The sequence below is a fragment of the Pteropus medius genome, unplaced genomic scaffold (genome assembly GCF_902729225.1).
Source record: "Pteropus medius unplaced genomic scaffold, Ma_sr-lr_union100, whole genome shotgun sequence".
NCBI lineage: Eukaryota > Metazoa > Chordata > Mammalia > Chiroptera > Pteropodidae > Pteropus > Pteropus medius.
Window position 1 is genome coordinate 7,982,644 of NW_024349519.1, and position 14,392 is coordinate 7,997,035.

General features: G+C 31.3%; 1 protein-coding gene across 1 annotated transcript in view; it reads left to right on the top strand.

The window, feature by feature from the left end:
* Nucleotides 1-14,392, top strand: part of ABCD2 (ATP binding cassette subfamily D member 2) — a 46,564-nt gene that overhangs the window by 15,798 nt on the left and 16,374 nt on the right. The window contains exon 6 of the mRNA XM_039882843.1: nucleotides 2,277-2,422. Within this exon, the coding sequence (XP_039738777.1) occupies nucleotides 2,277-2,422 (146 nt within the window). The remainder of the gene's footprint in view (nucleotides 1-2,276; nucleotides 2,423-14,392) is intronic.

Here is a 14,392-nt window from a genome sequence, read left to right on the forward strand (position 1 = left end):
TTAAAATACTTAATCTAATGAAACTGTCATATTTTGAAGATCTACAAAGATACATTTTATTACAATATACTTTTATGGTAATGTTTATTTCTGAATCGGACAAGACGTTTTATTTAAAGTCTCAGTTTCTCAAAATATAATAGAAAGTTCTGTTTCTGCTGCATGAATTGACATACTGATTTTTAGAGAAAAAGGTTCTCATCCTTTTGTTGGTCTTTTGGAATTAAAAAACCATTTGGAGAAGAAAATTCAATAAATATTGGAATTATTTTGCCTCATACTCATTGCTTACTGAACATCAGAAAATTTATGCTAAAAAAAATATGAATATAGAAAAGACTTCTATTATGACTCAAAATGTGTTAAATTTCTGAGAACTCCTAACAGCGAATGACCCGATTAAAATATTTTGTGGATGTGTCTTTCACTATGGCATATATCTTTTAAAAAGGTCATTTGAGAAGTACTTAATGCTTCCTTAATCTTCTCTCTCATGAAAGAGCACAGCAAATACAAAAATAATTCTTTCTGGGTCCTTCCTAGGATTTTCTTTGAACTTTATTCTATCAAAATAGCATTTTAATTTGGCTGCATTAAAGAGAAAAAAACATATATGACCAGATTTTATAGATTCATGCTTTGTCTGTCTTATATTCTTATGATAGCTGTCTTCACTGCCTAAAATGTTCTTTTTCCAGATCTGACTAGTTGCTTCTTGTCTGCTAGGCTCAGCCAAAATGTTATTTCCTCAGAGAGGACTTTCCTGACCACCCAGTCAAAAGAAGCCCCCCTCCAATCTCACAATGCCACCACTTTTGCCGACCAAGTCTTCCTCTTTGTTATCAGAATAGCATTTATAACTGCTTAATTTTTTGTTCATGTGTTTATTGCCATCTTTTCTGTTGGAATTAAGCTCCATGAGAACAAGGACTTGTTTGGGCAACAGTGTATCCCCTATACCTAGAAGACTGTCAGGCACATGGTAGATGGTCAGTGTTTACAGAGGAAATGTCTAATTATTTAGGCAGAATATGAATCTGAACCATTTTTGCTTTATGTATACTTATTATATACATTCTTAATTCCTTCATCTAACCTCCATCCTTTTATTTTTCCTTCCTTTCCTCCTTCCCTCCCTACCACCTTCTTTCAACAAAAAGATTTCATCTTATGTTATATACAGCAAATGAGTCAGGGATAGGCATGGAACTGGTTGGTCCCTTACACTGACATAATGAGAGTAATATAATGCTCTTTCATCTTTGAGTTTTCAATATGATGTATTATACGGTGTTGATATTTATATCCAATCTATGGGCATATTGTAGACTTCTTTCATACTGTCATACTATATTCATTTTTAAATCAATTCTTAGAAGTATATCAAATTTTTTAATGGTGTTCCTTTTCCTGAGTGTTCACAATGCTCTTTAAAATACTGCACTAAGACAATTTCCCAATTTTATCTGGTGGAATGGGAAAAAAAGATATTTAACTGTTTAAATTTAGATGATAAATAAGATGAAAGATTTTAAAGAGAAGTATCCAATTGATAATGGATAAATAACTTTTACTGTTTTATATATATACATATGTATACATATATAAAATATGTATATATGATTAATTCAATACATCTCTACATATAAGACTAAATTACAATCCTTTTGTTTTCCTCTCTATTGGTTTGCTAAACGTATTTTCTCTATCTGTGAATAAAGCAGAATCAAAATAATTTTCTCTCTCTGATTATGGACTTTTGTGATTTCTGTAACATTTCAGATTGCAGAAGTACAAAATTAATCCAGCTGGCTCTTAGAATAACTGTGCTTTATAGCTAATAACTGCAAGTGACAAATACAGCAAAGCTGTATTTGAATTCAATATGAATTTAATCAAATATTAATATAAATAAAATAAAACAGTATATTTTATTTAAAATTTTAAGTTTCTTTTTTTCCATGTGGTTTTATTTCTACATATGTGTGTAGTATCTGATGACAAGTCCTCAGTTAAAATTTTGGAAAGCCAAGTACTCATTTCAAGATGATTCATTTTCTTTGTGATTGGATTAATTTATGATACTTTAGCTTCAGAGCATAGTCAAAAGCCAGATTCAAAGTATATCAAATCTTGATATACTTTTCTTTGATTCCTTGCCCATCCTAGGTTATTATGTGTTTGAAAGGTTTTCTGTTTTAATAAATCACTTTTAAATGCTGTCAAATGAAATTATTTTAAAATATTACAGTTTGTGATTTTATCTCTTACTTTAGGTACAAGAAGGAATGCATCTTCTGATAACTGGTCCCAATGGCTGTGGGAAAAGTTCTCTCTTCAGAATTTTAAGTGGGCTTTGGCCTGTGTATGAAGGAGTCCTCTATAAACCACCTCCCCAACATATGTTCTATATTCCACAAAGGTAAGTAAAATTTTTCATGTCACAAAGAAAAATTTCCTTTTGCTTTTTAATTGTCTTGATTCCTTATGTTCTTCAGTTTGTAATCTTTAAGCATGTTTTCATTGAGAGAAGCAATAAGGAAATAAAAATGTAATTATTCTAAAAAGTTTTATTCCTGCTTTGATTATAATAGTTTCTAGGACAATACTACTTCTATTCATTTTCACATCTGTGTAGTTATAAAGAACACTTAAAGACTACAAGTGTTAGTCTCAAAGAATAGTTAGTCTACAAAGAATAATATGATTGCTTTAGATGTGGGATTATCTCTTTTCACAGACAAAAATAGTTCTTGTATAGTATACTAATCTCTCCATCGAGCTGCATACATTCATATGTTCTAAAATTGTTCACTTATGTTTTAAGAGCTTCTCTAAAATAGTCTTTATTACAATTATGCTATATGATTAATTATTTGAAAATACCTTACTTAAAAATATTTTACTCTAAGAATGAGTGTAAAGTAAGCATAAAAATATTTAAAAGGAACATTATTTCTTCTGAAGTCTTTAGTTCTCTTCCTTCATAACAATTTAGAAATGTCTAAACAAAAAATTATATTTGAGAATTTAGAATATTTATTGTGGATGAGAGAAAATGAAATTTGAAAAGACACACCTCATGCTCATCTGTCTCAGTAATTTTTCCATCTATCCTCATCTCAGGTTAAGTAGATATCACAGAATACTCCTGTAGTGTTAGAGGACTATTCTGTGGAATCTAACAGAGCACCTAGGCTGGAAGTATAATACAGAGCAAATATAAATGACACATCAAGTGTGGTGCTATCATATGTCTCTCTTGCCTCTTTTCCTTTGTCAGAAAGTGATTATACCACCCTATTCACTGGTCTAAGTTTTAGACCCTATGTTGTAGTTAGGCAGACAGGTTTCATGAATTTTTTTTTTCTTTAAAGACCCATAGTAGTAGTAGGAAGCTACCTGAAGGGCAGGGGGTTGAAGAAGTGCATTGGCAGTAAGACTACTGGATATAAGCAGTATTATATATACTTATGTTTAACACAAAATAGATGACATTTTGTGACACCAGGACTATCATCTCTTTCTGTTTATGCTTTAAAGTCCTTTGGGAAACCTTCTGGATCTGAAAGCAAAGTATACTCCCAAAGTTTAAGTTTTGGACATTAATGAATAAAGTTGACTTATTTAAATTTTTTATTTAGATTATAAGGCATAGAATCATGAGGAAAATATTCTGTTATATAGTAGAATTCTACTCTTTTAATGCAAATAAAATTATATGTAAATTTTATATTTTTAGCTATTTTAATTTTCATATAAAATATGAGAGGTACAGTTCTTGAATATAGCTGTGACCTGAGCAATATAAGCCATTTCCAAGGCATAAGAAAGTGCATAATCCAGGAAAGTCATCCTTCAAAAATGAGGGAGAAATAAAGACTTTCCCAGACAAAAGCTGAGGGACAAAAGCTGAGGGAATTCATCACCACTAGACCTGCCTTATAAGAAATGCTAAAAGAAATTCTTCAAATTAAAATGAAAGATTGCTAATTAGTAACATGAAAACATATGAAAATATACAACACACTGGTAAAGATAAACATATAGTCAAATTCTGAATACTCTAATACTGTATAATATGGCGGTGTGTTAACCACTTAACTATTAGTATAAAGGTTAAAGGACAAGAGTGGTAAAAAAAAACTATAGCTATTATTTGTTAATGAATGCATAATATAAAAGATATATAATTTTATGCTAATAACATAAAAGGGGAGAGTAAAAGAGTAGAGGTATTTGTATGCAATCAAAGTGAAGTTGCATTTAGCATAAAATAAATTGTTAAATGATGTTTTATGTAAGCCTCATTGGAACCACAAATCAAAAATCTATAGTAGACTCACAATAGATAAAGAGAAGTGAATCAGAACCTACCACTACAGAAAATCACTAATTCATAAAGCAAGAATGTGGCGATAAGGGAATCCTTGTGCACTGTTGGTGGGAATGTAAATTGGTGTAGCCATTGTGGAGGACAGTATGGAGGTCCCCCAAAAAATTGAAAATAGAATTACTATATGACCCAGCAATCCAACTTCTGGGTATTTATCCAAAGGAAATGAAAACAAGATCTTCAAGAGATGTCTGTACTCTCATGTTTATTCTAGTATTTTTCACAGTAGCCAAGATATGGAGAAAAAACCTCAATGCCCATTAACAGATGAATGGAAATAGAAGATGTGTGTGTGTGTGTGTGTGTGTGTGTGTGTGTGTGTGTGTGTTCTTCAGCCATAAGAAAGAAGGAAATCCTGTCATTTATAACATGATTGAATCTTGAGGGCATTATGCTAAGTGAAATAAGTCAGACAGAGAAAGAACAAATACTGTGTGATGTCATTTATATGTGAATTTCATAAGACTTAAACTTGCAGAAACAGAGAGTAGAAAGGTGGTTACCATGACTAAAGAGTGAGGAAAAGGAGGAGATGTTGGTCAAGAGTCAACTTCCAGTTAGAAGATGAATAAGTTCTGGGAATATAATGCACAGTACTGTGATTATAGTTAACAATAATGTGTTATATAATTTGAAGTTATTAACAGAGTAGATCTTCAATGTTCTCATCACAAAAAAAAAGAAAAGATAATTATGTGACATGATAGTGGTGTCAGGTAAAACTAGGTGATAATTATTTTACTATACATAAGTGTATCAAATCAACATGTTGTATGCCTTAAACTTACACAATATTACATGTCAATTTTGTCTCAGTAAAGCTGGAAAAATAAAGAAAAAATACCACTGAACTGTAACTTAAAAATGGTTAAGATGTAAATTTTGTTATGTGTATTTTACTAAAATTTTTTAAAAGTGGTGGGAAAAAAGTATAAATTCTAATTTTTGCCCTCAGAAAAACCTAACTATGTTATTTGCAACAAACATAAATCACTGGGAACTTTTTCTTAGTTATGAAATTTACTGTTGCCTAAGCAAAAGTTCAACTACAACTTAGTTAAGGGGCAAAATAAGAATGAAAAGTATCTTTTAAGGCTAAAAATATTTCTTAATAACTACTGTTAAAAGTCATTTTATCTTGATTATACAGCTTTAGAATCATAAACATGTTCATTTATGTTTAAAATCTTATAGGACCAACATCTTACCAAAAAAGCATAGAATTCATTTAAATGTATATGTAAACTAAGTGTCTAAATGTTGTATATGTTTTTTGTATTCTAAAAGCTGCTTACTGATTTTCTCAGGTAAATTTGAAAATTACCTTATATGATTTTATGATTTAAAAGAAAGCTGCTACAACCTATTTCAAAATTGTCAGAAGGTAATCTTAAACATTTCTTCTTAGGATATTATTATTAATGAATATTACCTAATATTTTATTGTGTTAATTTATAGCAATAGAATATTGGTTAAGTACCAGCTTGGCAAAAAACAAACAAAAAACCTGTAAGTTGAATATAAAATTAAGTCTTATGCACCTACACAATAAACTTCATAAGTCACAAACAGACCTTTATAATAATCCCCCTATTTTTACTTTTTGTGATTGAAAGACTTCTTGGTTAAGGGTAGATCTCTTCATGCAGTGATCAAGTGTACATTGTTATTTTCATGGGGAAAATGGAGTGGGTTTTGTTAAAGTGAATTTCTAATAATGTCAACTAGTATACAGAAGAAAAAAAGTAAATTACCAAAGGAAAAAATGTTCTAGTAAAATATGTTAGGCCACTTGTCTTTTAAACCAAATCTCTAGAGAAGGCTGCTATGGCTCAGTTTGCAAGTTAGGAAACCTGACTTCCTAAGAAATTGTGAAATTACCTCAAAATTCTCCCAGTTAATGTCTTCGAATACTTTAGCAATGTTAACAATGAGAACCAGATAAAAGAAATTTGGGCCTTAGTTCGAGAACTCAAATACAAAGTTGTGGTTGATAAATTAGTTTCAAAACAGCCTTCTCTCATCCCATCTTCATTAATAATTGGATATGATAAGTAATGGAACATTTAATAAGTTTTGGAAAAGAAATATTTCATCTAAAATGTAGATTTAGCCACTCTAAATCTATGGTATGATAGATGGTAAAATGCTTAGTTTTGCTCACATCGTACTTTAAAAAATATTTTGGCAATTACAGGCTGTTTGAGACTGAATTTCCTAAAGCAATGTTACTGTGTTCTTTAAACTGATGATTAAAACTCATTGTCCCCTACTATATTAGCCATCCTGCCCCATAGGAAAAGCCTTCACTTGGATGCAGATCTTAAATTTCTTTTGTCCAGTTTTGGTGCAGTTCATCTGTTTTCCCAACTACCTTAGGGTAGATTTATGGTCTCCTCCTCTCACTTTCACTGATTCACTAATTTATGGCCCATTAGTCACTTAGTTATTCCCTAGTAAGACTCTGTCTTTAGCCATTAAAGCCTCAAAAGCCCAATCTTTTATTTAGTTGTTTAATTCACCTGCTAACAAAATATTATGTGCTAACACTCACCAAAATGAGAAAGTGAAACATTTGTTAGGGGTTGAGGGATCAGACAGTGAAGGACAGGTAGGGAAGGAGAAAGTGAAGAAGAAAAGAGGGAAGGAAAGAATGGAGGGAGAATGGAAGGGGAGGTGGGAAGAAAGACAGGATAACAGATGTTTCTTCACAAAAAGTAGCAATATCTTGGATTCCTTTATACCACTTTTTTTTTTAATCCTCTAGAGGAGCATTTGTATATATCACATATCTCTCTTCGGCAACAGTCTCCAGTCTGGCACCAACCCACCATGTAATTTTCTTCCCACAGCTTCTGCTCTCACTACTCTTCTTGGCAGAAATATCTTGGGACAGAAATTTTAACCATGATCTTTTTACTGCTCAAACCCATATGCCCAAATACTTAAACTCAGACCAACAGATCTGAGATAGATTCAAACTCACTACAATTTTGTATGAAGTAAAAGGTTAGGAAAGTAAAAGGAGGATTGCTTTATAAGGATCAAATCAAATTTGACTAAATAGTTTTAAAAGGAAGAAAAAAAGAAAAAGGGGGGATGGTATAGCTGGGATATTGTATTTCATATCTTGGGGAAATGATTGTACTTTTATTTTTGTCAATGCTCTACTTTTCTTTTTTAAATTTTAACCAATATTATTAAAGCCTTAGTATAAGATACTACAGATGATGGACAATAAGACACAGTTATTTGCACTATGGTGCTTGTGCTGAATTTGGTTTTAAACAAAAACATGCTTACTTACTTCAATAAAAGCCAAAATAAGTGCCTCAAGAAAGGCGAGAAATGCTATGGATGATCAAAATGAAAAATATGATAGAACAATATGTCATTTAACCTGGGTTTTGAAAGTTGGTTAAGATTTTAACAGTTGTCATGAATTAGATATTTCTCCAATGTCTAAAAAAGATGAGAAATGCCACAAATTCAAGTAAGCAGAATTTTTCATTTTTGTTTTTTTGACACTTCTAAGTAGCGCTGTCCCAGCCACCTCCCTCTATTACACCAAGCTGAGAAAAACAAATATTTACTAGACTCATCTCCATTAATATCATGTCATCAATACACGCCAAATATAATAGCGCCCATCTCCTAGGTCCTTAAGCATTGCTAAAGTGTCTTTTTAGCATAAGTTCTTTGAATTACTTTTTTAAGTTTCTAGTACTTTGGGAGTCTGCTATTTCCCAGAACTAAGGAAGCTCATCTCCTTTTTATGAGTAAATGACACAGTCTTACATGTAAAATTTTAGTCTGTTAATGCTCCTTGAGAAACATGACAGTAACTTGCTTCAACAGCACTCATTTTTGTTCTCTTTTGTCAGAAAACATTCTAAAATTATAAATATAAATTATAAATTATAAATAACATTTTATTTACCAGCTCAGTATTTGTTTTCTAACTATTCACAGGGTAGTATATTCAAGTACCATGTTACTTAATCTTCTAGACTAAATGTAAATCTTGCTTAATAAATAAAGTAGTTATGAATCACATTTTTAAATTTAATGCATCATAAAAATTCTAAATTTGATTACATACAGGAATGATAGCATGACAAATTAGGTTGTACAGCAAATTAAAGATAGATAACTTTACTTCTATCTTTTCGTGTATGAACGGTACCTATTAATTATGTTCTGCATAAGTCATGCTAAGTAGGATATTTTAAATAATTAAATTGTAGTTCAAAGAGATTCGAGACATTAATATTTAAGAGTTACATAGCGGTTCAGAGCCACGGTTAGAATTCATCATCTTTGGATACAAAACCTCTAGATTCACCACCTCTTATTTTCAGATTAATAAAATAATCATATTGAAAACATCTATCTGTGATTTAAAAAAAACACATTGACCTTAAATATATTTTTTTCTGATAATCATAATAATTAAAGCCTATCTAGCACTATCCCAAATAGATAGGGAATAATAAACTATCATTTTTTTATAGTTTGCATTCACTTTCAAAGATTTCTATATTCTTTAACTATTTTTCTTCCACTATGACATGAAATCTAAGCTTTTAGAAGTGCCAGCATTTAATCCATGTCTTCTTTGATGGCATTTTTACTTGTGCCTTTAATAATATAGTCTATGTATTTTTTAAATAAAGTGAATTAATATTGATTTTTGTTTTAAGAATCTTACGACCTTTTACAGATAATTGATAGATCCTAGGACATCTTCAGCAAGGGCTGAGCATCTTTGGCCTATTACTTTTTTTATTATTATTAATTTACAATATGTCAAGCAATTACTGTATGCTAGTCATTATTTTACACATAATTTTTCTGTATGACAACCCATAAGGTTGGTGTTAGTATCCTTATTTTCTGGGTGAGAAAATTCAGAGGTTGAAGTCATCCAGCTGATAAATGTTGGAATTAACATTTGAACTTAGATGTGTCTGACTCTAAAGTCACATTGTCTTTAGACAATTTTAGCATAAAGTTTAGCAGAGGTACTTGGCTGTCATTGATATATGTTAATGTGAAAGAAACTATATTCTTTTATAAAAGTGAAATTCCTTTAAATTAAACTATGTTCAAATCACCCTTTCAAATTAGAATATGTTCTTTGTTCTTTTCTATTTCTCTAAAACCCATTTCTCTATCCAATTTTAAATAGTATTTCAAAAATATTCCCTTAATTTTAAATCAGACATTTTGAAGAGCTATAAAACAAACAATTCTTAATTTTCATGATGCATATTGAATTTAAAAAATCATTTTTACTCTGTATGTTTATTCTGTATGTTGTCAAAAGAAGAGATTATGTTTGCAACAGAGCAGACTCTTTTAGGAAATTCAGCAGGATGGACAGAACACTTAAATAACACCAATATCAACATTGGCACAACTGAACTGCATACTAAGATGTACATGTGTCAATTGAGTTTTGCAAATTTTTAAAAACCTAAACTTCCTTTTGAGTTGTTTCTATATGAATGCCTTCCAAATCCAGGATTTCCCCTTTGCAGGGATAGGAAAACTGTTACATAACAACATCGTTTAATCCACACATATAAAACCAGATAATGGCTATTAAAGAACCAGGAAGCACGTGAGATCAGAGAGAGGTTAGAAGACCTAATTGGCCTCCTTTCTCCATGAGAGAGAGACTACCCTCATAGTCAGTAAAGTATTTTCAGTGAATTCCTTGCTTTTCTTCTTTTTGCTTCAGAACTCAGATTAAAAATGAAGATGTGGTCTGGAAAAGGACCTACATAGAATATGAAGCAATGCTAGTTTAAATATTTTGATCACCGTGTCTCTCTGGGTCTCTAGTTTTTGTAATTTTTAATTCTTAATGAATCTCGAGGTGTCAACATACAGCTGGGGAGATCCTCTAGAGGGCAGGAGTGTGTTCATTTAAGTAAGATGCAAGCTAGCAAGGCCATTGTGGAATGTTGGTCTGAAAGGACCGCTGGAATAAAGGAAGAATGCGATATGGCTTAATCCAGGCCTACTCATGGAGCCCCACACCTAATTGATTACACATACACTGGTCTTGTTGCCCCTAAAGTAGACAAATTTGGGTTTGGAGAGTGGGAGTTGTTATTGGAATGGACTTCACCCATGTTGAGTCACTGTTGAACAAATGTTTATAGAATATAAGCTAGAAAGGGCATCTGCATATGTCTATGCACTGGTGGTATCTTACTAAATCTATAGAATGCCTAATGGCATATTATAACTGTGCAGTGAACATATGATGAATAACTGAATAAATTAATGAATGAATATCTCTACAGATTTTGTTTCTACTGCCAAATCAGTCTGGCTCCTTATACTAATTAGGAAGCAAACTATTTATTGTGTTGCTTGCACTAGATATGTCACATAATCCTTTTTATGATGGGGATAAATTTTGTCACCTAACATGTCTTTTAAAAAAAAATTATTTTAGCCGTAGAGAAGGCTCAGAAGTATGGCTGTAGCAAATTCACTTCTATTCCGTTGCTTTCTATTAGACTCAAAGCAAGTAAACTTTGTACAAATATCTTTGGGCAATTGGCTGACAGAATTGTAAATTATACATTTTGAAACCTCTTGTGTAGTAATTAGTACAATTCAGTTTTTAAAAATCTCTTAAAGGGATCTATAAATGTAAACATGATTTCCTATTGCTTTCTATTTCTTGGGAAAATGTTACTTTTTTCATATGTAACTCTTCATGGGCTAATCTATAAAAGTAATAATGGAAGAAATCTTCCTTTGCATCTAAATATTTTCCTCATTTTATGAGTCAATTATTAGGTTAAGCCATATGGAATTGCAATTTTTAAAGGTCAATAAGTCTAATATCAGGAATCTCATACAGTATTCTAATATAATGATACTCTTAACAAAGTTGACTGATTAGCTTGCCGATACTTTGATTATTCTACTAACATTATTTTATAACTTGGGAACAAACATAGTCCCTTATATTCAGAAGATGTGCACAGCTCTGCTTCGGCACCTAAAAATATCTTATCCTAAAAATATAGTTTCAGTAATAACCAAATAACTTTTTTCAGTTGAGTATTTCCTTTTTTTTTGTACCATGTTATTTTAAGAATATTGGGAATAACTTATACATTTGGGACTCAAATCTTGTTCTTACTATTTATGAAAAAATCTGATGGCATGATTGAATTTTTAAAAAGCCTTAGTAACTAAAACCATGTTTCTTTTTTGTTTTGTTTTGGCTTTTTTATTTCAAGAGTGTGTATTCAGAACACTAGTAGACTTATAAATTCAATAAGAAATTATGCATTGCAAACATAATTCAATTACTTTGTTTTGCCTTACAGTTAAGGGCCCTTATGAGATAAATCACCATATTTATTCATCAAAGAGAACTGACAGATTTCAAAAAGTATAAAGAAATTATAAATAATATTAAATTAGCCTTTAAAAAAAATTGCAGTTTTGCCTCTCCAAATTCCTCTTACAAAGAAAGCATTTAGCAGCCTTATACATATCGATATCTTTGAGGTCTCATACATTGTTCCAGTGAAGTAAGTGATGCCGCAATTAATAAAAAAATGTACTTCTAGGTAAACTTGAGATACTTTCTTGAGTGTTTAACAGGATATAATCTCTAAAATCTGTATAATTAGGTACTTTATTATTATTAATCATGTTGAGAATAATAAAAATTTACTATGGGACATAAAACCACAAGTCTCTTAGTTGGCTAAACAGAAATTAGTTTGCATCTTTTTAAGATGCTGCCTTTTCACATAGGTAGGAAACTTAAGCCTAAGTAGAAATTATCTTTTTTGTTTCATAACAGTTTATTGAATACCTACTATGTGCTCTGACTACATTGCTTCATTTAGTCCTAATAATAAATGCAATAAAGTGAGTTACTTCACTTATGAGCTTCTACCTCAGATTTTGGGTCACTTTGCTAGTAAATGGTGAATTCATGATTCCAGCCCAGAACCATCTTTCCAAAGTCCTTTATCACGACCACGACGCTAATGCGGTCTTCCTTGAAATGTAAATATAAAATACATTTTCATCAAATATTGTCAGTTAATCAAGGCATGGAAGAATCCTAGAAACACTTGTGAAATGAATGTTTAGATGTATTGTAATTATTGTAGTCAGTCATGTATTGTGTCATGGCTGTTCTGTAGATTGAATTATATCTGGGGTCTACGGTAAGGTATCTGTGCTCCCGATTTACATGCTGGCATCACTTTGGAAGTTAGCAAAAGTGCCGTCTCCTAAGGTTTCCAGAATTTCTTCTTCTAAGTAGTATCAGAGTACTAACTAAAAACTGCTCATTGTCCAATTTCTATTTTATGCTACTATTATTATTACCTGATATGAATTTAAGATATGTTCACATTATATGAATGCTTAAGATGTTGTAAACAAACAAATAACTGTATGTCATAATTGTATTTTCTAAATATAGTCAGACTAAAGAGGGAAAGATAAAGAAGAAGGCAGAAAAGGAAGACATAGGGATATGGTAGGCGATATGACCAGAAATAGTGTAGCCACTTTGGAAAACAGCTGGGTAGTACCTCAAAAAGTTAAACATAGTTATCATATGTCCCAGAAATTCCATTCCTAGGGTAATAATTAATAATAATAGCCAAGTAGTGGAAACAACTGAAATATCCATCAACTGATGAATGGATTAACAAAATGTGACATATCCATGCAATGGAATGTTATTCAGCCATAAAAAGGAGTGAAATACATGCTACATCATGAATTAACCTGAAAACGTTCTAACAGAAAGAAAGCCATCACAAAAGACCACATATTGTGTGATTCCGTACATATGAAATGTCCAAAATAGGCAATTCATGGAGACAGAAAGCAGATTAGTGGTTGCCAGGGTCTGGGAGGAGGGAAGAACAGGGAGTGTCTGCTATTAAGTATGAAGTTTCTTTTTTGGGAGAAAATAGTGGTGATGTTTGCATGATCTACTGAATATACTAAAAATTACTGAATCTACACTCTAAAAGGGTAAATTTTATGATATGTGAAATATATATCAATTCTAAAAATATGACCAGAGATTCTTTATATTTGTAAAAGCCAATTTAAAATCTTATTGTATAGATATATAGGTATAATAAAATATAAGTATTTTAATTTTCAAATACTAGTTAACTTTGTTATAAAATAAACTTATGCTATCTGTCCTTCAACTATATCATTTGCATATTTTGGGAAATAGGTAGACAATTGGTCTACAAAATGCATTTTGTATTTAAAAGCTTCAACTCTCTCCACATATGCATGTTCACACACATACATAATTTTTTTTCTTTTAAGTTGCAGTAGTTGTAAATCTTTACCCTTAACTCCTTTAGGGTATATTTTCAAAGAGCAATGATATTCTCTAAGATTATCATAACACAATGATCAAATTGATGAAATTTATGAAATTGATGAAAATTAACATTGCTATAATATTATCTAAACATACTTTTGTTGGTTTGCAAATTAGCTTCCTACACAGAGGGCAAAGAGAGACCACAAAAGAGGCAGATCACTCTAGATTGGTTGGTGGGTTTTAATAAGCAAAGACACTTATATACGAGTGTTGTATTGGGAATCCATAAGATGAGTAAACCTCTGCCCCTGCCCACTAGAATTTTAAAAGTTTATATAGAGGTCTTAACTGGGTTTAGTCATGTATACCATCCATATGGCCTCAACAATACAGTCTCTTTAAAGACTGTGTTTCTGAAAATGGCTCCAGCTGTGGGAACCATGGGCAGTCTAGTCATTCCCAGGGCATGGGAGGGGGTGAGAAACCTCCAATTTTCCCAGGTCTAGTTCACAGAATATCTAGCAGTCATATCCTCTCAATAACCTCCTCCAACAACTTTATATATTCAATTTTTGACAATTGTCATAATATTATTCTTTATAGTAAATTGTTTTTCTCCATCCAGCATCATACATTGCAT